This window comes from Alosa sapidissima, chromosome 6 (genome assembly GCF_018492685.1).
Source record: "Alosa sapidissima isolate fAloSap1 chromosome 6, fAloSap1.pri, whole genome shotgun sequence".
Taxonomy (NCBI): domain Eukaryota; kingdom Metazoa; phylum Chordata; class Actinopteri; order Clupeiformes; family Clupeidae; genus Alosa; species Alosa sapidissima.
The window spans coordinates 1,273,771-1,299,305 of NC_055962.1; the positions used below are offsets into that span (position 1 = coordinate 1,273,771).

Genomic DNA, 25,535 nt, shown 5'->3' on the forward strand with positions numbered 1-25,535 from the left:
AGCTGCAGAGTTTTGAATATATTGTAGTCTTTGAAGGGTTTTAGTGGGGAGACCAAGGAAAAGTGAGTTGCAGTAATCTAAACGGGACATTATGAAAGAGTGAACCAAAGTCTGTGCATCACTAGCAGAGAGGAAGGGTCGGAGGCGTGCAATGTTACGGAGGTGAAAAAAAGCAATCTTAGTGAGTGATTTGATATGAGGATCAAAGCTAAGGGTGGAGTCAAGCTGAATGCCAAGGTTTTTAACAACAAGGGTGGAGTGGACAGATGAGCCATCAATTTTGAGAGTGAGATGGGGATATTTGGTGAGGATGCTTTTAGGGCCAATCAGCAGAATTTCGGTTTTGTCTGTGTTGAGCTTGAGAAAATTGTTTTGCATCCATAATTTTAAGTCAGAGAGGCATTCAGTGAGGGAGCGTGGTGGGGGTCAGAGGGAGAGGGAGTGGTAAGATAGAGTTGTTTAAAATGTATATAGCCCTGAATATCATTTTAAAAGTAGTCTGACAAAGCTTATTGTTTTGTGACACAGCTAAACACTGGTACCTCATAGAACGTCTATAACATAGCCTAGGTGGTCGCAACTCACAAAAGTAAAGCAGATAGAAAGAACTCACGCAAATCTAGCCTACAACACGCAGACAGCTTCATGCGCAGGGAAGAGAGCGCGCACGCGCACTGTGGTTTATGATTGTTGGCTTCTGATGGTATCTTGCTAATTCACTGAACTGCATTAGGTGACACAAATGGTATTGCCTTTATCTTATAACTCCTTGTCTGAGCGACTACCAGGCCTATGTTTTTTAAAAGTCAGATGTTCCCTGACAAAGACATTCGAAAATTAAGAATGTTTATTGACTTGAAAAATACACTAAATTTTGGAAATTCCCTTTATTCAACCCTTGAAGACATTGCGGTCTGGTGCGCTATGTAGATCGTTTCTCGTACCATTCAATTTCTCAGAATGTAGGTCTACTAGGCCTACAATAATGTCATCACCAAATACGATCTTTTATTTTTAGTTGATCAACCACAAAGAGTAGCATAGGCCTACTGTGCACAGTGCACTGACGACTGTAGCAGCCCAATGTAACCAGTTGTTGTAGATGAGAGGCAACCACTTGTTTCAGATAGCCTGGACAACATGTTACCTGGGTGTTGCTTACGTTATTAATTAATGGTAGCCTACAATAGTTAATTGATTCGCGTAACATATTAGTTGGCTCAAAGAGTAGGGGAATCAGGATGGAGAGAGTCACGCGTGTGTTGCTTTTGCGTGATCGAATCCAGTTTAATGCTAGTTTTCAAAACATATTTTTTACATGTCTTTTGTCCGAGTGGCTGTAATGTAGCCGAGCACTCATGGCATATAAAAAGCGACTTCAAACCGCCTAAAACAACTTGTTTGTGAATGTCTGACAACTGCTGCAGCGCATGCACACGCAAGGAAACCAGTAGGTGGAGAAACCAGAAGGCACACAACACCGGAGGCTATTTCGCATAGGCTACTCAATGGTGCTATTTCACACGCAATATAGCGACCCCCACTCACCGGGGTTAGGTGGAAGGTTTTAATAGACGATTGGCGTAGCCCACAGTGGACTAGGGCTGTCAAAATTGCTCAAAAATGACGTTTGAATATCCCCTCTAAAATAAACACATGTATTCGAATATATTGGAATATCTAGGCTATATTATTTGCGCATTATGTCAGTGACGCCTGTCATGCGCGATGTCATTTTTACTTTTTCTTTAAGTATGGTTATTGCTTGACAAGGGGGATCCCAAGCAGCTTTCAGCCATAAGGCATTTCCTAATTCACCCGACACTGATATTCAAAATGTTGAAACTATTTCAGCATAGCCTATAAGCAGTTAAATTAAATGTAATGTTAGTTGTAAACAAACGGGCTACTTGGTGAGGCTTGGCCTCACAGATGCGCTCGTGCCTTAAATGGGCCTATTAACTGACCGCCCGATTCACGTTGGCTGGGGGGCAGGGGGGCCATCAGACATTTGTTCCCAACCACAGGCCTTTTTTTTGGGCAAGCCTGCATTCAAGGCAGGCCTTCTGTTGAAGAATTTTATATAAATCCTAACAGTAATCCTCCTACCCCCCGCTACCACAGCTGTGGATAGTGTGGCATGCTCATGCTTTATGTCTCCTTGCAAACTAGGTCTATAGCCCAACCATTTACGTATTCAAAAAATAACAACTTGCCAGATATGCCTTCATATCTTTGGGCTTCATTCAGCACTTCCACTGGAAATGACTCTTCTACATTTGCTGCCTGCTGCATCCTTTCTGTTTGTATTGTTTAGAAAATGTTTGACGTCTTGAGTTAATGCATTAAACATTGTTTGCTGGTAACCAGCCACAAATAGCCTACAGATTCTTGCGTGCGTACATTCTCTATTCCAGACATGTCAAAGTCAAGGCCCGAATGAATTATCTACGGCCACCGGGATAATATTTGATTAGTATTAGAACCGGCCCGCAGGCCACAGCCGCCGGCTGCTGTTTTGCACGCACCAATACTCTATTCCCCACAATGCAACGGTAGCCCACGAACTCACTGCAGCGCCGCAAGTGGGCCTCGACTTCATTATTCATCAGTATTCAGTCAGGGCAAATGTCAACTTTCAGCTACCCCCCTCCCCAGTGTTGTGCCTGAGCACGTTCATTGAACGAAAGTTCATGAACTCGTTCATATTTTGAGCGAACGTGAACTGAACGTACTGTATAACTACTGCCTGAAGAACGTTACTGTGAACTCGTTCATTCTGGTGTCTGTGAACGGCACGCTCTTTCAGTTTAACTTCGTTGAATAGGGTGCTAGATTTCTACAGAGCCTTCCACGCGAAAACCCGGCTAAAACACACCGTAAAAAAGCCTTAATATGGCAGCATGCAGGTCACCATTTGTCAAACTATGGGCCGCGATGTCCGCAATGTGGACAATGGTCTGCAGAGTGAAATTATTCCCGGGCCATCCTCAGATAATTTGCTGCGCAATTGGTCAAGGAGCCCGCGGACAGAAAAAGAAAACAAACATTTCTGCAATTAGTAGGAAATACTTGTTAATTTGGTGTCATCAAACATAAAGGCATAGAATTAAGTCGTGGTATGAGCGTTTATTCAATGCATGCGTGTGCACTTTGGTAGCAAAGCTAAGCTTCAACCTATTGGAAGACTATTTAATTATGAAACAACATTTAATAGAACGACGTGGATTTATGCAACTTCCATAAAAAACAGAGCACAGACTATACAAAACACTGTTTGGCATTAAGTATCAAAGTCAGCCAAAAGCTATTAATTAGTCTTAGTTAAAGATCTCCAGATCAGTGATTTACGCATGATCTGATCCGCCATTTACCATTCACAAAAGCTGGTATTGTGTTTCCTGAATCCTTACATTCAGGCATTCAAATTAAATGTAATTAAATAGCATATAAATATTCTATCAGTGTATGATGCTTGCATGAGGGAAACATCCCAAAACAACGGCACCCATATAACTGCTGTTGTTTTGAGAAGTATTTCTCATACAAGCATCATGCAACAATGCAAAAACAATTAAACTATTGTAGGCCTAATTATATTTTACATTAGTAAAGCAGTACTCTGATGTGCATGTTTTCACAAACTTTTGTGAACAATCTTAGCACTTTAAACATTGACTGTTTTGAAGTGCATATATAGCAATATAGTATAAAAATAATAATAAGTGTGATATCATTATGATAATTTGATGGGGGGTGGGTTCATGTAGGTGGGCCCTATCACCCCAAAGTATGCCTTGACTGGGCCTCTGGTCAAAGAAGTTTGAGAAAGGCTGATGTAGACGACAAAGCAGCAAGGGGGCATCATATGATCATTTAAACAAATTTTATGACTACGTCGGTGAGGATGGGAAAAATCGTACATTTCCGCACTTCGTCGTTAATCATTTAATCATTAAAAAAATACAGTACAAGTCTTGGTTCAATAGGTTACGTGCAGTCATTTTAATATGTTTTAATAAACATTGAACTAGTCCGGCCCTCGGCTTGTAGCAAGGTTTTTTGGCCCTCTAATGTATTTGACTTTGACATCCCTGCTCTATTCTCTCCAAAATGTGCCCGTTCTATAGGCTGGCCGAGTGCGTAATTCTGCGGCATAAAGCAGATGTATTTGTTTATTGTACAGAAAAATAAAAATAACCTGTCAAGCAGTCAATTGTCTACACTGCAGTAGGGCAAATTACGAAACCAAAACGTGGGTCATAGTTGTCTAAGCCTCTGCTGTGAGGCCAAACCCATGAACAAAGACGCATTGATATCTGCAATAGTTTTTTTTGGCGAAACAAGCTCACAGCCGAACGAGTCAGCACTGAAGGGAGAGGCAACTGGCATGTGATCTCCCCATGGGCCAATGGATGTACAAGTTTTCCCCTGTGCCTACAATATTTAATCCAGTGTTTTGTCAAGTTGCAAAATGCTATTCGTTTTAACGAATTTTTATGATAGTACCCTATTCAAAGAGTACTTCATACTATCTTAATTGCTTTATACTCAATACTTGACCAATGGCTATTGCATCTGTCTATTGAAAGTGAGAATGTGGCATGTGATCTACTGTGTAGGCTTCATAAAATAAAATAAAGATTGCTAATGGCCTACAAGCTGATCTGGGGTGCGTTTCCCGTACAACTACGGAGGTTAGCTTTTTACTAACAGGATGCATCATTCAACTAACCAACATGTAAGTTACGACTGTTTCCCAAAACTGTCGTACTACTTACATAGTACTGTAAGTTTGGACCATGATAGTTTCCAAACTTCAGTAGTCTGGACTAAGGTGGTTAATGACGTTTAGTAGCACGTGAACGGGCACCTGCACATACTTCTGTGGCGCATTGCGTTAAGGCTGGCAGATGACAGCCGCCGTTGCACAGCAGTTACCAGTCCCCTGTCCATGAGTTCGAATCTGGGTTAAGATTTTGACAACAGTATTGACATCGTTGTTTACCTAAGTTTATCTTTTGTGCAGATCATATTATCAAAATCAGAATCAGCCTTCTTGGCTTGGTTTGCGTAAACTAACAAGGACCCCCCCCCCCCCCCCCCCATGAAAATCAAAGGCTACATATTCTCAGCTGACTCATCAAGTGCGCACCACCTTATTATTATCTGCAGGTGTGTGACTTTTACTTACGTGCATATGGCTGCAAATTGACTTTTAATTTATGTATTTTCTGCCTTGGGCATTTTAAAATATGGATGTATGGTGGTTAGAAGTGTAAATATCAATTAGAAACCTAAATATATTTATGATTATTAATTTGCAAACAAATAACTGGCGTCAGTGACGTCTTTGACATGAAGATCCCTGGAACTATGCTTCTACTAGCATTCTACCACAGGTCGAGAGGTGTAGTTGTAACTACACAACTTTACGATAGTGGTTGTGAACGTTCGTTGCTACTATGGTTTTGGGAAACACTAACGTAGTGTAACGATGCACTGGACTATGTAAGTTCCAAATATGAATGTAATTCTGCGGCATAAAGCAGATGTACCTATTTGTTTATTGTACAGAAAAATAAAAATGACATGTCAAGCAGTCAATTGACTACATTGCAGTCAAGTAGGGCAAATTAATTTACGAAACCAAAACGTGGGTCATAGTTGTCTAAGCCTCTATAGCGTAGCCTGTTAAAAACGTCGCAGAAGCCTACCTAAGGCTACAGATTAATTCTGAACAGTTATTTCTCTACTGGCTCAATTATCACACCACTGTTTTGATTTGCGTAGTTGCGTTAACCCAACACTGACAATAATGTAGACAGCAAATTTCGATTTTCGTTACCACCGTGTAGTCAAGCCTTAAGCCATACCCAAGTAGCCTAAATCGAGGTAAATCGAGCTTTTTCAGAAAGGGCGGCAGGCAGAGCGATGTACAGTGGCAGAGCGACGCACAGTGGCTGAAAGTGGTACTAAAGCTTTACGCCTCGTAATGCGCGACTGAAGTGGCCATTTGAAAGCGATGCCCACTGTAGGGACAGAGTGGAAGCCGACTTCAGTGAGGGTGGTCCAGCTAGTGTATGGAAAGGACTGAGAACTATCACGGGCTATGAAAGCAAGTCTCCTTCAGTGATGAGTGAGTAACTCCCTTGCCAATGAGTTAAATGTTTTTTATGCACAATTTGAAGACTCATGCACCCATAGAAGCGGATGAGAACGATAGTGTGGAAACTCCATTCACTGTCACCGAGTGGTCAGGGGTGTTCGCTGATATGCTCACACAAAAATCACTGCAAAAGATTCTTTCCAACAGGTTTTAACGTAGTTTTTATCCAACTCCATTGACTTGTATTGGATGTGCTGTGAGGTACGGTATTACTCCGCTGCCGGAAACGGATATGGGGTTGTTTGTATTCTTTCTGTAGTCTTATGCAGTCGCGGTATCGTATGCTACTACGCTATCCAAATTACTGTCACGTCCAACCATGGCTAATGCCAAAATGTCTTCCCATACAAAAATGTCAAATAACAGGGACTTATAATTTGATTGAATGGACATATATGCGATTCAAATATTTATGTCAAACATATATTCAAAGCTATATGTCCATACATGCATACAAAATATTTTAATTTCCCATATGCTATATATATTCATATACTAGATCCAATTATTTGTTTTCCAAATATATGGAGAAGTTTATGTGTGAATATGTGACAGACTTATATGTAGTCTCCATATATGGTGGCATACATATCCATACACTAGATTCCACTACTTATTTTCTAAATATATGGAGAACTTTATGTGTGAATATGTGGCAGACATATTTGTAGTCTCCATATATGGTGGCATACATATCCATACACTAGATTCCATTAGCCTACTTATTTTCCAAATGGAGAACTTAGTGTGAATATATTTGTTTATGTCTTGGCGTCACAGGTATGGTGTCGACTATGCTGCTCAGCATCTTTTGCCTTATGTGTCAATGTTTTGTGTGGAGCGTTTGGGTTGTACCATGTGCATACAAAAATGTATGAGGCCAAAGCTACTTTAAATATAACGGATGCTTATCGTATCTTGATATGCGCATGCGCACACAGCAATACCCATCCCCCACCCTTGACTGACTTTTGAACACCAACCACGGTGACTTCAACAGTCACTTTTCTGTCCTGTCATGCATCTGACTTTGTAAGCTGTACAAACTCTGCTGTCATCATATCCAAGGTAAGAAGGCCTTTAGTAAACGGGAATTAGTTAGAAAAATATTGTTTTTATAATGTAATGTTAACCAAATCCGTTTGTTAACAGTCTAACCATCATGTTAGAATTAGCTAACGTTAATGTTATCAATTAGCTATCATAACGTTATCGAGCTAATATTGCTAACGTTAGCTATTAAATGTTAACTTTTCCATTAACTAACTTTACCATTATGTGGAATATCTAGAATGATATTTCTGAAATATACATATATTGTGACATATTTCTATAAATGTGACATAGCAGAATATTACATATATTTTGCAATATATTTACCTAATATGAGTGCAAATATATGTCCATAGACATATATTTGCAATATATTGGTATCCCTAGTATGCGTACAAATACATAACTTATCATATATTAACATATATGCAACTGACATATATTTGTAATATATTTGTATATCTGGGAAAATATATGTGACATACATAAAAACGGCCAATTTTGCTATATTTTGAAATATATTTGACGTGTATGTGTATATATGTGACTTATATGTGTGAGGCATACATTGACATACATAATATATGTGATTGCCATATATTGCCATATATCACATTTTTGTATGGGTTGGAACTTGCACGATGTGAATGATAGCCTACGTGAATCATTACGTTTTCATCATGAAAGTTCCAAAGCCAAAAAAATAGTAAACGTACAAAATCATGTAGCCAAATTATTCATGTAGGCTAGGGTTAGTGTTGATGTGAACATGACAGGTTATGGACATAACAAATAAGTTCATTTTCCGCCTGTTACAAACGTTACGTTACAAAATGTCAACCTTACCCCAAGTTCTTCCAACTCTGTCGTCCCAGGAGGTAATGTGGGAACCGCTGTATTTCTCAGGCGAAAGAGCTTTTTGGGCGATTTCTTTCAACCTCCAGCGAAGTTCAGTAAAATGCAGACCGCCGAGACAGACACGGTGATCAGCTTTCTGCAGATTCTCAACATGTGTGCTCACATCCAACCCCAGAAATTCCAGCCACAACTTTAGCCTTTCTGGATCGTTGAAAGGAAGTCTGTGACAACTTTTTTTGCGTTGAATTTTCCCGCAATTCGGAACTGCACAAAAATCGCCTCATTTTTAGCGGTCTGCTGCAAAATACTCCAAGACAGCAATCTTCTGCTTCTTCTGTGTATTCAATGAAATGCCAGTGGTTTGCTTGTAATTGGCAAGACGGTGTAAGGTGCATTATCGCCACAAACTGGGCTGGAGTGTCTATTATTCAAGGTCTCAACAGAAGAATGTACGGGTGTGAGGCGTTTGGAAAAATAGCTCCACAGTTTTACAACGCATGGTAAAACACCTGTTGGAAAGCATCTTTTGTAGCGATTTTTGTGTGAGCATATCAGCGAACACCCCTGACCACTCGGTGAGTTTCACGTCTTTGTAAACAAAAGTTTAATGCGTTTTAGGAAGGATTGATTGATCTGCTACCACAGAAACCGAAAATTCTCAGGACAGCAGCATGTGTCCAAATTTCAATCTTAAACGTTCTATTTAATCATAAACTATCTGAAAACAGGGCTTTAAGTGTAAAATACCGAACTTGTCCTTTAAGGAGTCATTTTTTTTCAAAATGTTCTTTCAGGCCGGGAGTTTATAAATGCAGTCTACATGGTGCTTGATTTTATACACCTGTGGCAATGGACCTGATGAAACCCATGAATAGCAGGTTTCACTTCTGAAACGTGGGGGGGGGGGGGTTCTTTGTAGGACCATATGACAAACTATTCATGTGGAACCACTGTTGTAACGTAGCCTAAAGCCTCAACTTAAATCATCAAATGGAGAGAGGAGCCTAAGCCTACATGATAGACAGACTACAGTACGTTAGAAGATTATGTTATAACAAAGGTAGACCTACAGAGATGCAACTTTTGAATGAAAACACAAAACAAAAATGTGTTGCCAATTATACATAGGTGGGCTTTGATTTACCTGGGTGGCCCGACCAAGTAAAATATATTACATATTATATAAAACATGTTAGATATATTATTATTCCTAATGTTACTTTAACAATACTCTGTTTAAAAGACACACTTCTGGCCCTCTTGTGGATATATACATACAGTACTTTTCACAGAGTCAACCACAACAAACCACATCATCACACTTACAAACAACAGTTCACATTTACTACTAATATAAATAGATCTTATAAAATCATAACCACCTGTATCATTTCGACACAACTAGAAGACCATGTTGGAAATTATCTTTTGGGATGACCATCCCCTTACTTTCACTAAGCCTGCTCAGTTTGCTTACAGAATACCATGACTGGCGGAAAATAATGCAGACCTAACTACACCGCATGGAAACGTATAATGGCTTCAAATAGCAAAATAGTGCCTTTTTAAATAAAGAGACAAAGGCATTTCCGATGGTCATTAATGAGCAATTGAGCATGGACAGGAAGTTTATATTCTTAACAAAGGAATAGTTGTAGTGGTTTTGTACTGTACACCAGCAATAGTAAGCCAACATATGCGTTGTAATCACTTGAATATTTAGACAGTTATTATGATGCATGATTATGAACATGAAGCATCACGCCAATGATGTCAACAGCCTGACCTTGAGGACCCCACAAAGCCTTACAGGCCCTGCAGGAATGCATGACCAGCTACTATTGCTGGTTCCCAGATATGTGTTGAAAGTGTTCATGTGCTTATCAGAGAGTAGATAACTTGAGCAGTCAAATTGAATAGCCATTTATGCAACATATCCATAAACCAACAAATATTTCAGTCACATAATGTCAGACTGAATGGACCTCTGGGTGATGGAAATGAGATAATTTGTGATGGATTCCAACAAAAAAAAAAAATCAATCCACATTTCAAACTACACATTTCAGTTTTCCACAAGGATTCATACTAAGTGCATTTTGCTCATGCTTCTTTTCCTTACTGCTTGTACATTTTACAGATGAATGAGCAAAAAACTTTTTGTTATGGGGACTACCCACATTCTACACAGTTGTCATCAGATACAACTGCAAAACAGGTGACTGTGGAAAACATGGTGATTAAAGGAAACAGGTGGCCAAAGACACACTGTCTCAGCACAAACTATATCTTCATACTCTCAATGTGACTGAACCACAACAAGAATATAGTTACCAGCATTTAACCAGAAACTCCCAAAGACACCTGAAGTCTACCAATACCAAGTGCAGAAGACAACAAAACGACAAACTTAAGTATGGATGACAACACAATGTATTCTGCATCTTCAAATTCAACTAATACATATAGACAAGCTCTAACACCACAAGACAGGATTTCTAGGATGAGCTGCATTTACCAGCAGTTAGACTATGAAACAATGCACACTAATTCAATTATAAAATCCATTTAATTCTTCTGGAAAAAGAGGATACAACAAACAGACTAGTAATCTGAAAAAGCTGGCAAGTTTAAACATAATAATAAATAAATAAATAAATAAATAAATAAATAAATAAAGGGTCAATATAAGGTTGACTCTGATAGTAGTAGAAGTTGCTGCTGAACATCACAGTGATTGTTGGAGGCAGCCTACAGATGCAGTAATATTGAAAATTACATCAACAACTACAATTATATTTAATCATTCAATTTAAACGAATATGAAACCTGGTACATTTCACACATTTTAAAACCAAAACCTAGGTAGGCTTGGTTCTTCTAAGGGTACAACACAGATCGGCGAAAAAATCTTGCTAAACATTCTAACAAAAAATAATAATTGTTATGAGTTCTTGATAAATAAAAAGATGTGATAGTCACATACAGAAGCAGACTTACACATCAAGTGTCATCTTGGCAGTATATCCACCAACTCCACCCGCAAGGAGTCAAACTGCCTTAAGAAATCTCCCAAAAAGATTTTTCTTGAGTCCTAGGTTTCCAAGGTGTCCTCTGAGCTGCCTGATGAAAGTGGAAGGATCCTGTTAGTACTTTGACCACTCTGCTGCTGAATCCCCTCCCTCCTTGCTAAAAGAGGCAACTGGGCAGCCCAGGAAGAATGTTGCCTAACCCCAAAATAAACCTGCTGACTGACAGGCATAGAGGCTTCATGAGCTCATATGGAGGGGGTGGGATAGAGGGAGTTTCTAACTCTTAAATTACTGGAAGTCTGTCTCTATAATACAAAGAAAATCAGAATCACAGACGCCAGCGGGTACATAAGACACAAGAGCGACAGGTGCTAACAAAAGCAAAAATAAAACAGGCTTTTTGCATGAGGGCTGATTGTCCTGATGACTATTAGTGAAATCTGTAGTGCAGAAAACTGGTGGATAGGTGGATACCCAATCCAAATGAATCATCATGTGAGTCAGAACATATAGTATACATAAAATATATTAAAAATTATGATCTATGTAGCTTTCAAGACTTAAAGTATAGTCACCTCAACTTTCAAATGTTCCAAGTTGCAAGAGAGCACAAGGGCTATTTTAAGAATGAAGTAACTTCATCAGTAAGGACTGTGATTATGCAACACTAAGAGAGAAAATCCATGTGCTTGACACAGGAGGCTTATAGGGGCAAGGAAGGGGGGGGATCTCTGACAATTATAAATCTAAGAATCATAGTATTCCAACATGATCCAACATAGGTTACGAGCACTGCACAATTTTTTGTTAAATGTTCAGATAATATGCCGAGTAGGGCTGTGCAATTATTTTTTTTATTTTGATCGCAACTTCAGCTCCCAACAATCACAAAAACAATGTAATTGAGAAAAAAATATTATTTTGCCAAATTTCAGTTAGCAATAATGTTTTGGAAGTAGATCAATATTTCATGTACAGCTATGTAAAGCACACTGATTCACAAAACCACTTTGCTCCACACTAGGGCTGGGACAATGCGTCGACGTAATCAATGACGTCGACGCAAAATATGAGCGGCGATTTGTCAAGCATAACGCGTGCTGCTAAATATTTTGAATCTTACACCTTCAGTGTTTTCCATACGTTTACTAATCTGTGGCTGGGCACCACGAAATCAAAACCGGCCACCACACTTTGATGTTCTATGTTGTAGGCCTACTATTTAAATTAAAGATAAAATAATTTCAATTTGCACTTTTTACTCACACAGCCTTTCCTCGCCCCGCCCGCTCTCTCTCGTAACGAGCCCGCTGCTCCTCCTCTGCATATGCATTTAACAAAATATTCACGTTTGTTGAAGGATTGTTGTTGCCACATAGAAGCACTGCATATAACACAGTGGGCTAAATTGCTATTAAATCCGCTTAGCATCGTGACCATGCTGCAAATTTGTACAAAACTGCTGCATTAAAGTTAAAGTAAACTCTGCTAAGGTCTTATCACAACAGAGTACATTGAGGAGACTAAACTAAGTTAAGTTGCAGTATGCAATCAAGCAGTATCTTAAAGCAAAGTTAGAATACTGTTTGGATGTCAAGTTTAGCATGCTTACTTGCAGCTGCTCGTATTCGTTATTCATGCAGGGCTCATTTTATTGACTGTTTGCGAAATCCCGATGGAAAATGGAAAAGTGTTTTCCAAGACTCAAAAGTGCTTGTCCAAAGGAGAAGTACGAACCGTTATTTGAACTAACTACGTTATGAATTGCATCCACACATCAGCAGCCTTTTAACTGTGTTAATGTTAATTGCAAGGATTCCCACAGGAACGTCTTAAAATGACAGGCACTCAATACACTACTGAACTTTATTGAATGCTACCTCTGACTAAGAATGCATTACTTTGCACTTGTATAGTCTTTTATTTTGTAATCTTAAAAGCAATAAACATTGCAATGTTAAAGAATTCATGTTTTTTCATTCAGATATGTAAATAAACATGTATAAGTTGCTATTAGTGAATTAATGGGGAGATAATCGATAATCGAATCGAAATCGAATCGGACTGAAAAAATGAATCGTTAGATTAATCGATGCATCGAAAAAATAATCGCTAGATTAATCGTTTAAAAAAATAATCGTTTATCCCAGCCCTACTCCACACTCTATCCCAAATGACAGCAGACCCGCCCCTCCCCTCCATGCACATTTGGCTACTCAGTCCATGGGCCCTATCTTGGCAATTTGAAACGCATGGTCAGTGGCGAAAAGCTTAAATACATTTAGACGTGTGTCCAGCCATTCATTATGTTATTTTGTTATCAAACGTCAGGCACATTGTTCAAAAGGGTTATTCTTTTGTTTCTTAATCAGTCATGGGTGTGTTTTGGGCGCAACATCCTTTAAACCAATGAGACTGACATCTGTCATTCCCTTTAACAAGCAGCGCAACTTCAAACAGCGTATTAGTATTTCGCCTCTGCTTGCATGCAAGACTGTGTATGGAACACAGGGATTCCACTAAACCTTGATTTTATTGAAACCTGTTTGTGACTACATGCATTGTGCACTCGCCTATTATTTTAATTCAAAACTAACTTCACCGTGGACAAGTACTGGAATTTCACAGTGGCCACGGCCGTCGTTGCCCCTTGTGTTGGCCGTGATGCCCCCTTTGAAAATCGGAGGTTCACGGGACACCGTGGCCTTTTTTCAATATTCTGCTTTGTATCCGACTAATAGCTATTTTAATTTGTAGCCTATGGCCTATCAAAATAATCTTAGCTTTCACAGCGCAAATTAATTTAGTCTTTGATTCGGTAGAGATCCGGCCGTATACTACTACCATTTTAATCCGCCATGATATCTTTACAGAACACTATGATGCTGCTATTTAGCCCTATAGGGCAGATAGTAAAAGTGCGTCCAAATTCACCCATTCTTCTATATTGAACTACTCACGAATTAGCTTACTCATCACACAGACATTACATATATCACATCACATGAAAAAGCTTTTTCTCAGCTTTTAAACGATGTAAGCCACTAGTTGCTGTGGTAAAGAAAAGTAACCTTAATGCTTAATCATAAGCAGGGTCATTCCACGTCAGTTCAACCAGGGCCCACGCACTTAGGTAAAATTACCAGGTGTACCTATGTTACCCAGGAGACACACTGTAAAATTACTCTTATGTAAGATCAATACTTTCCAAGATACAGCCAGTTTTACAGGGGGAGGGGGGTGTCGATTTTGTCCAGCCTCTCACAGCGCAAGAACTAAACCATGTAAGAGGCTCAAATTGTGCATGCTGGTACATAAATAGGAATAGTATGTAGCAAAATCGTCACGTTTGGTCTGTATAATCCTGCATGGTCATTGCTGTCCCTCAAAGTTGATACAAATTTTATTGGAGTTTTTGGCTGGGCTCTGTTTAAGCCTTCAGAAGACATATTTTTACTCAACATAGGCTCTTGATTTATTTTTTTTACTGAGATAAGTAGAAACACTCTCACAAAAAACAATGAACAGAAAATAAATCCCTTCAGGGTCTGAACAGCAGACCTCACAAGTCTGAAAAATCATTTTGGTTATCATTTTCAGAGCACCCAAACACCTTGTGGGAATATACAAAGATTTTTAAAATAGGTTTTTCTTTATTCTCTATGATCCCTTCTTTTTGAAAACACCAATTTGACTTGTCTTATGCAAATCTTTCTTTTTTATTTTCCACCCTGAACATGGGCAAAATGCCCCATTGACATCAATATGTTTTATATAGAGTCACCACACTGCCACCTGTGGTTGTATAGAGTAACCTGTGGTAGCTCTAGATCCATGTTTGTGTGGCAAAAAGAAAAACAAATAGCCGAACTGCGATTCAAAGGTTAGCATCACACAAACCACTGCTCAATTGAAGCTGGTGGTTAACTCTGCTAAATTCAAAGTCGAAGCAACCAAACTGCTCTAAAAAGCTATGGCAAGATAAGCTTAATCAAAAATTTGAACAAACCTGATTGTGAAGTCAGCACGCTAAAACTAACGTTACAGCTTGTCAATATCCTCTGTTTGCGCAAGAAGACTGTGGACTATTAAATCATTAATAGTTTGCTCTTTCGGTCCCAATGAATTTTGAAAAAGCATTTGCCAATACTCAGAGAAGAATTACAGTTACAAACAAGGTAAGTGTCCAGGGTGATTAACTATATTATTAGCTATCCAGTATCTCGAGGTTTCAACCAGTGAAAAAATAACCGTAAACAAAAATGTTGTACCCAGGGCATGGAAGGAAACTACCATCATACCTGATCCCAAATGACCCATCACCCCAAACTCATCACCATGGTGCGAGATCTTGGACCCACTACAGTTTTCTTATAAATCAAAGCAAGGTGTGGAGGATGCCAGCCTGACTCTTCTGGACACTTTAACAAGACACCTTGACTCTCTCAACTCCTTTGTCAGGGTCTTATTTATGGATTTCTCATCTGCATTCAATACAGTGAACATCAACACTCTTCTGCACCACCTCCAACAGCTGCAAGTTAGCCCAACTCTGAGACTCTGGATTAAGGAGTTTTTAAAGGACAGACCACAGCATGTGAGGGTAAAGGGGTTTAAGTCCACCACCACACTATTTTAAACACCGGAGTGCCTCAGGGGCTGTGTTGTCGTCACCTGGGCTATTCTCCATCTATACAAATGAGATCACCTGCAGCAGCAAATTTCCCTCACAGGATCAAATTTCCCTCACGGGATCAAAAGGGTATACATACTTATACAATGGACTCTATTTAAGTATGCAGATGACATGGCCTTGGTGGACAACCTCACTGATGACGACTCCCTGTCCACTTACAAGCAGTATGTCAACACAATGGCACTTTGGTTCAAGAGAAGCTCACTGGAGCTTAGATTAGATTCAACTTTATTGTCATTGTGCAGAGTACAAGTACAAAGACAACAAAATGCAATTTGCGTCTAACCAGAAGTGCTAAAAAAGTGATATACAAAGTATAGACAGGTGGTGCATAGACAGGACAATAAATATAGTGCAGTGTAGACAGTGGTATACAATTTTTTTACAAAATTTACACAAGGTGGTTTAGAGTAGTATAAATTAAGGCAGACATTATTTGCACCCGGGTGTAGATAGCGATGATGATATTTACACCCTGGATAATAGGCAATGTGGCTTTTTACACCAGTTTATACACGACATGATACAGACACTGATGATCGTCACTGACATCAAAACATGCTGGATATACATCAATACTATCTCATCTAATGAGAACAGACGCGGACGCTTCTTAGAAGCCATAACTCCAGTGGCACCGCAACTCCTCAGCTAGTCAGTCAACAGCATGTGTAGGCTAAACTCAATAGCAACCTAGCAACCTGTCAATAGCAACCTAGCCATTTAAGTGTGTCAAAATAAAAGTCTAGTGTTCATGTATCCATTAACGCTGTATTATTTAATGTATGAAGGTTATACTGTAGCCGTTACAGAAGAATATAGAACGGCCATCAAAGGCCACTATGGGGTATAGAGGGTTAATTAGCCATAATTACTGATAATGTAAATGAAAAAGGTGAAAGAAAAACATGAAATAGAAAATGTCATTATGAGGAATTATCAGTGCTTGAAAATGCAAAACATATGATGTAAAATATATTGTGTTAAAACAGATAATGTAGAGATTACAATGGTTTAAATGTAGACATGATTGTTGCAATGCTAAATGAAGCTGTTTCTATTATGGTTGCTAGGGTAATCATGTTGGTTGCTATGGAAACTGACATAGATGCTTTAGTTCAATGGTTGCTATGTTGGTTGCTAGGTAGGTGGTGGTTTAATATAATTGGCTGGAGGCATATTTGATGATAACTGACAGTTGGAATGGTTGAACAGTTAAATAGTAGGATAGTTTAAATAGTTAAATTATTTAATTGTGAATTATTGTAGTGAGTTTTATTTTGAAACAATTGTGGGCAGAGGAAACAGTTGGCGTAAGTCATAGTTGATGACAACCGACAGTTGGAATGGCTGAACAGTTAAATAGTTGAATAGTTAAAATAGTTAAAGGATAATTCCGGTATTTAGCACTTTGAGTCCCTTTTCTGGTTTGTTTTGGATAAACTAGAGTGGTGGAAACAGAAATGTTGACGATGGGTCTGTCTCGACTTTTTGACTCGTTTAGAATAGCCTTTGACTGCTTCAGATTGGCTGGCTACAGGCATGCACAAACATGTCCTTAAAACAACCCTTAACGTTTGTTTTCAAAACTGTGCAACTCACCGAGTGGTTAGTTATCTAATAGTGAATTATTGTAGTGAGGACTTTTATTTTGAAACAGTTGTATGCAGAAGAAACAGTTGAAAATGATCTGTAGTCTTAACTCATTGAGTGCCAAAAATGTAATATTAAGTTTTTAGCTTTTTTTTTTTAATTACGAAACTAGACACTCTAACACACCTTATATGTGATTTTGGGAACTCTGTGATGAATGGAAATGAAATATATGACGAAAACTCATGAAAACGCACAATCTGGACATTTTATCATAACTCGGTTGCCGCTTTGGGTCGAATCAGTGACGCATGCACGTCAGGTCAAAACCAGGCCATTTTCGTGGGTCTATCACTAGGTGGCAGTCTCGCCAGGTCTCGCTGATCACTTCCCGGAAAGTTTACACAAGTAAGTAACAGGCAACACTTCATATTTCATGAAAGACGTTATATCTCCATTTCTAGAAAAAAACAGCGATTTGATGAAAACTAGCCACTGTTTAGCTTGGGATTTCTCAGGAACAGAGGCGTGTAGAAATACACGGTTTGCACACACCGAGAGCTTAAAGTCTCACCTTTTAATCGAGCCATTGTATGTGTTCATAGCTATAACACAGAATATGCTGTGGCCTTACAAAAATCATCAACAAATGGTCTAGATTGCTGGCACTCTAGGACAAAGCTCCCGAAAACAGCTTGGCATTCAATGAGTTAAGAGAGCCAGATTGTATGCTTAAAGCCTGAGACAGAATAGATAGTTTAAAAGTTGAATGTAGAGTGTAATGGTTGTTGACAGGCAGATTGTTTAATGGATGTTGATAGATAGTTTAATGGGTGGATGAGTGAATGGCTTGAAGAAGATGGATGGTTAGAAAGTCGGATGGAATGTGCCTTATATCCTTGTAGAATGAAGAGACACAGAGGGGTTTTCTCAAACCTCTATTTGCATACGGCCTCTCTCCACGGTCCTCCAGCTCGTGCCCCGGAAATTGTTCAAAGCCCGACGTCATCGAGGACATCTCATTCATCTAATTGCAACCAGAGGAGGCAAGACCAAGGAGAGAGGAGGGAGGTGGATGGCCCGATATGCGATGAAACACAAGAGTACCCTACGCGGAAGCATTTTCAGTCGGAATTGTACGATCATTGGTCCAAGCTGCCAAGGTAAAAGGTTCCCTCCCACGTCTCAACTTTCGGTTTCAAACAAGTTCATAAGGATTTATTTGTGTCAATACTAGTAGCTAGGCCAAAAAAAGGACTTTTATATGCAGGAATTATCACAAACTACCATGCAAACTTTTTTTTTTTTTAAAGTTCATGCCTGTTTTGTTCACATATTGTATAATAAGTATTCATTCATGTCTCAAGAACTATCAAACACCACCTCATTATCTGGGTCAATAAGTGGGAAGAGTCCATGTTCAAATGACATTTTTAGGCTTTGGTATAAGCTCATATTCTCTGCAATTTGCGAGACTGTTTATTCTACTGTAGCTTAAGAGGTGATGCGCCACACCATCAGTAATTGACGTCTCTTAAAAGTGATGCGTGAGTGAGCAGGACATCCCAACTCTCATAGTGGTCTCTCCTTCATTCCTTCATCCTCCCATCATTTTATCGTAGTATTGTTTGGAATAAAACATCCATTTTTTTATATAGATATAGATTTTTGTTTTGTTTTCTGTGTGTTTCGGGAGTATTTCAACCACGATTGCACTGTTATGTCGTCAGTCTCGTCAAGGTTGCTATAGACTCTGACCGATCAAGTGTTTTTCATTCTTTAACCCATTTAGGCCTAAAACGCCTGCTATAAAAGGGACTTTTTATGCCTAAATACTTTTCTGTAAACCCCCTCTCAAAACCTGAGGGTTTTCAGAACAATATATAAAAATATGTCAACGCTTACTAAAACCTTAATTTCTCAGGCTCTGTAGCAGATAAAAACATGAGATAAAAAGCATTTGAGAGCTTACTTCCTTGGCTTGACCTGACTGACTTGCTTGGGCATAATCTTCAGCTGCATTTTTTTTTAAATCAAGAAACATCAAAAACATCAAGAAATATTGAAAGTTTTATTAAATCATTAACAATCTGTTTTTATTTCATACTTTTGAGGTACCAAAGTGACACATGAACATCACTGAAACAAAGATATAGAAAAGAACCAAAAACAAAACAGAGTATTTACCTAAGAATTTGTTGTTTGTTGTATTATTTGGATGTCGCTTTAGATAAAAGCATCTTGAGAAACCATATAATCATAACTTGGTGGTGAGTGTACAAATTAACAGAACAGTACAGTCTCAAGTCTCAACACAACTCATCATTTACTGTCGAGTGCTGCGGTAATGCTTTCCAATACACTGTTGTACCAGGACGGGCCTCAGTGGCACTCTTCGACAGTAAACATTCCCTGCAGATCTTCCTCTTCTCGAAGATTTTTTCACAGTCGTGCTCGGCTGAGGCTGTCACAGGTGCTGCGGCGCACTGAGGAGCACTCTTTGCTGTCACAGGGGTGACAAGTTCCTGTGCAAGGTCCTCCTGCCACTCTTTGTAGCCACCCTTGTAGGATCCAGCACTCCTTGCAGCAATGTAAGAGTTGTAGCAGCTCAGACAGGAAAAAGAAAAAAGAGCCTCCGCCACCATTTTTTGGACCGATGCTGGAACTGATAGTAGCTTACCATCTGATCCAGTAGATCGACACCTTTCATGTTCTTCTGGTAGTCAGAAAGGCACGCTGGCACTGTGGCCTCTGTCTGGATGTCTCACTGTCTTCTCCTGACAGTTCCTTCTGCCATTAGCTCATGGTAATTTGACAGTACCAAAACAACCTTTGTATCCTGCCAAGCACAGAAGGTTAGGTCATCCTTCTGAGACACTTGGTACTGATGCTTATCCATGACAGGCGGTTTTGGGGGGATTCCCTTTCTGTTTGATCTAACGGTGCCACACGCATACATACCATGAGCTTTCAAATCTTCAAAAAGCGGCACCCCAGAATAAGAGAAGAAAAGTTATCCATAAAAATGGAGAGATGGAACCCAAAGTATGGTCTAGCCAGATCCATCACAACACGGTGTGCAAGGCCCTTCTCACTACTCCCTCCCTCACGTCCGGTGTAGACTTGGAAGTTTGATACATACCCAGTGGAGCTCTCAGCCATGACCCACACCTTGATGCCCCACTTGGTGGGTTTGAGAGGAAGATATTGGCAGAAAGTGAGTCTCCCCTTGAATTTCACCATACTTTCATCGACACTCACAAACCCATCCACGTCATACAGTTCCTGGAATCGATCTTTCAGGTAGTCGAGGTACAATCCAGAGCTTGTCAGGACGGTTCACATCATTGCTGTGGTTGTCTTGCAAGTGAAGATACCTGAAAATGCAACAAGTTGGACAGTAAATTACACATTATTGTTGTTGTTGTTATTATCATGAGCTTTCATTGTCATGTGTTTGAATAATTACACTTTATCAGTCATCATAATTATTACGGTCATCCATCATGAGCTACCATTTTCATTTGTACTTATGTATGTTTTATGTATTATTATCAATCATCAGACACCATAATTATCATCATCCATCATAAGCTAGCAGTGTCTATAGCATCATATTTATTTATATATTTAATATTTATTGTTGTTATCCATAATCATGAATTATTATCAATCATCATCTTTAGACATTTAGGCTATTTATAGTCATTAGTATTACAGTAGCATCAAATCATTATTACCATTGTCATCGTTGTATTTCATATCATGTGACATCTACATGATCATCATTACAAAAAGCTAGTTAGCTAGCTATCTCCACAATCAGTATAAAAAATATTATTACAGTGCATGAAAATGCACTGTACTGTTCTTCCTAGGCTTCTTCTTATTCTTATTAGTCGTCGTCTTCTACATTACATTTACATTTAGCAGACACTTCTTGACCAAAGTGACTTACATATGTCAGCTTTATTACAAGGGATCACATTGTCCCCGGAGCAACTTGGGGTTAAGTGCCTTGCTCAAGGGCACAACGGTGGAAGCCTGGAATTGAACCGACAACTTTCAGGCTACTGCACGCTAGCTAGCCCAGCTCCTTAACCACTACACTACAGTACCACCTTCTAACGCAGTTAATGCAGCTTCAACCGTTTAACGTAGAAACTTCATTCAAACTATGTTGCGTAGGTCTTACTTAGGACATGGGGGCTTTGTATTTTTCATCTTTGGGGATTTTATACAAGTTAATAATTAATAGTTTAAAAAGTATAAAAGTTACATAGACTTAACATTAGGCTGATGACATCACATTGGACTAATTAACTTGATTTGCACCTGTATCAACTTCCAGCTGCTCATCTAGGCCCCATCAAAGAATCAGTTCAACTGATTGCACCTGTATCAACTGCTTTATGTTGAACTAGGCCAACTCTCTCCATTCTACAAGGATATAAGACACATTTCATCCAACTTTCTATCCATTCATCCACTTCAAACCATTCACTCATCCACCAATTAAACTATCCATCAACATCCATTCAACTTTCTGTCTAACATCCATTACACTATCTACATTTTTTTAAACTATATACTCTGTCTCAGGCTTTAAGCATACAATATGGCTCTATTAAGACTGCCGTTAAGCAATTAGAATCCTAGGCCAGGTGGCCAGGCTATATTAAACCTCATCTACCTAGTTCAGTCATTCCAACTATATTAAACCTCATCTACGTAGTTCAGTCATTCCAACTATATTAAATCTCATCTACCTAGCAAATAATTTAACCATTTAAACTATCCACCTATTTAACTGTCCAGTCAATCCAACTATATTAAACCTCGTCTACCTAGCAAATAATTTAACCTTTTAAACTATCCACCTATCTGTTCAGTCATTCCAACTATATTAAACCTCATCTACCTAGTTCAGTCATTTCAACTATATTAAACCTCATCATGTTGGTTGCCAATTAGCACATCATCTGTTTTAACAATATACTTCACACCCACACCATATGTTTTGCATTTTCATGCACTAGTAATTCCCTGGAATTGCGTTTTCTAGTTGCCATTGGTATTATTAGAGTGCATGAAAAAGCACTCTATTGTTATCAGATTTATTACAGTGCATGAAAATGCACTGTACTGTTCTTCCTAGGCATTTTATTAGAGTGCATGAAAATGCACTCTACTGTTATCCGATTTATTACAGTGCATGAAAATGCACTGTACTGTTATTCCAAGGCTTTTTCTTCTTCTGACTTCTTCTTCTAACGCTGTTAATGCAGCTTCAACCGTTTAACGTAGAAACTTCATTCAAACTATGTTCCGTAGGTCTTACTTAGGACATGTGGGCTATGCATTTTTCAGCTTTGTAACTTTTATACTTTTTAAACTATTAATTAAAAACTACTCAAAATTTCCCCATAGACTTAACATGGGCTGATGACACCACAATAGAGCCGTTAAGCAATTACAATCCTATGCCAGGTGTTCCGGCCACCTGGATCAACTGCCAGTCTCAAGCTTTAAGCATACAAACTGGCCCTATTAAGACTACACATCCTGTTCAACTGCTTCCTCTGCCAAAAACTGTTTTAAAATAAAAGTCCTCACTACAATATTTCACTGTTAAACAATTTAACCCTTTAAACTACTGAACTTTTTAACTGTTCAGCCATTGTAACTGTTACCAGTCATCAACTATGACTCCTACCCACTGTAGCTAGTTAGCATGTTAGCATTTTTAGCAAAACTGCTAAAAATGATTAGCTAAGTTAACTGAGTAACATGGTTAGCATGGTAGCATTGTTAGCATGCTAGTTAGCATAGTTATTAATCATTTTTAGCAGTTATGTTAACTAAGTCACATGGTTAACATAGTTAGCATGCTAGTTAGCATACCTACTAAAAATGATAAGCTCAACACGCATTAAACTTTCAGTCTGTCAACAACTTTTAAACTATCTACATTTAACTTTTAAACTTTCAACATTCATTAAACTATCTGTCTATTAAACTATCTGTCTATTAACAACTGTTAAACTATCTACATTCAACTTTTAAACTATCAACTTTTATTAAGGTATGCTATGTCTGTCATAGCTTCATTTTCATGTACTCGTAATTCCCTGGAATTACATTCTCTAGTTTATTATTATTAGCCTACCTCCAAATGATGGCTTGGGGGATGGTCGTTCGAAAAAGCCACTTTTTCTGACGCCAGAAATCTCTACGTGATGGCAGTTCAAGAATGCCCATGGTCCAACGAAGGTCTTCATTTCTACAACTGTGATGGGTACCCACTTGCTGTTTGATGGAGTTGCGCTCCGTGTTTGTTCAGCATACAGATTTGTTTCTGTTACAAGTCACATCCACAACTCTTCCGTGAAAATATGAGAGAATACCTGTATTGGTGTAACAACATCTGGAAGTTCTATTTTGACACCTGGTTCGCGATTGTACGGGATCTTCTCACGTGAGTGAAAGTTGTCAGTCTTCCATTCTTCTTGAAAGCCAACAAAATCGTGCATATCCTCCTCTCCCTCTTGAAACATCGCCAATATCCACTGCTCTTTAACTACGCCATCGGCTGGTACATCGACATCTAAATCTGGAATATCATTTAAATCTGGTCCTGTCATCCTCCATAATTCAATTAAAATTCGAATCTACTACTTCGTCAATATCACTTCCTTCCCTTGAGTCAGCCATGACGGATCGCTACGGTGTTTAAAATTTTCACCAAAACATACTCCACGTGTAGGCTTATTTCGACCAATCACAAAGCATGTTATTATTTTTTTTTTTAAATCCCGAAGCATCTCCGTCACTCACCTCAAGGATATTTTAGCCAATCACAGTACATATAATTGGCCATGTGCCTCGAAAAAGACGACAAAATGACACAGACGCGTTTGCCGGCCTTAATGGTAACTACGCATAGATGCGTGATACGGTCTTAAAGGTAAACACGCACAGATGCGTGTTTTTACGCACAGACTTATTGTTCTTAAGTTTTATTATTCCCGTCTCCCTAATTTTTTGTCAGCTCTAGCGCCTAGGCCCTTTGAGACAGAGACACCGTTCCAACTTTAAAACGTCTGGTCAGTACCGGTGTAAGTTGCTCGCGAAGATGATGTCAGGTGGGCATGTCGTCCGCCATATTGGATTGAACACAAACGTGGTCCGAACGTCACGAAACTTGACGTACATTATCCTTGGACCAAGCCTCACAAAAGTTATTAGAAGGATTTTTGATTTTCGAAAGCGTTTGCCCGTCACAGCCAAACGAAATCGGTAGCGAAGCTCTGAAACAGGAAGTTGTCCATATCTCAGGAACACTGTCACATATCGATACCAAATTTTGTATTTGAACTCGGGACTCCAATGTGAGGGTGCATAAGCTAAAAAGAAAACATACCAAAAAGTTCCAGCATTTAGCAAACCACCCACCCGTATTTGGTAACTATCACCTTTCATTGCTGTTGTACTTCTATCACAATGCCTTCCAAGTACGGGAGCCGTGGATAGTTAAGCTTAACTTTCTTAACTTTTCCCATTCATTCTCTATGGTAGTTCTTAACACTACCATAGCTGCAGACCTGACGATCACTGGAAATACCTTAAAAACGTGATCAGACACCCTAGCTCATTTCTTAAGACCATAGAGATGGTGTTACAACAGTTTGGAGTTGGAATTTGAGGTGTAAATATGCTTTTGAAGTGTAAACATGCCAACCGGGAATTCCATGCTAAAAACAGTGATGAATGGACTTTTTTTGTTTACTACTTTTACGAGGGCTGGTGGTCTCTGTAAATGTATTTAAGCACTCATCAGATAATCTGGCTAGCATGTTTAGACCCTCTAGATGTTTTTACTACATTGTGAAATCGAAATTCTAAGTATGCTTTAGATATGTAAACAGAACACCTGATTTTTTTATGCGTGTTAATGAGTACACCACTATCAAACTAATAGTGATAGGCTATTACAACTCCAGGGATCTGTGTGTGTCTTCAAAATGGATTCTGTATGGTGTGATTTAAATTGTTTGTCTTTTCCTCGTAGAAAGTTGCATCTGTGTCCCCCTTTAGGTTTGAGCCCTCGTCCTCCCAACTGACCCTGTGGCTC

At 39.0% G+C, this 25,535-nt stretch overlaps 1 protein-coding gene across 3 annotated transcripts in view; it reads right to left on the reverse strand.

Annotated features, from left to right (window-relative positions):
- enah (ENAH actin regulator) overlaps positions 1 to 25,535 on the reverse strand; it is a 225,461-nt gene that overhangs the window by 185,079 nt on the left and 14,847 nt on the right. For 2 of the 3 annotated variants that reach the window (XM_042094273.1, XM_042094274.1), the window contains exon 2: positions 11,081 to 11,203. The exons of the other annotated variant lie outside the window; for it this stretch is intronic. In XM_042094273.1, coding sequence (XP_041950207.1) covers positions 11,081 to 11,094 — 14 coding nt within the window. In that variant the 5' untranslated portion in view covers positions 11,095 to 11,203. The remainder of the gene's footprint in view (positions 1 to 11,080; positions 11,204 to 25,535) is intronic. 3 annotated transcript variants of the gene reach the window in all.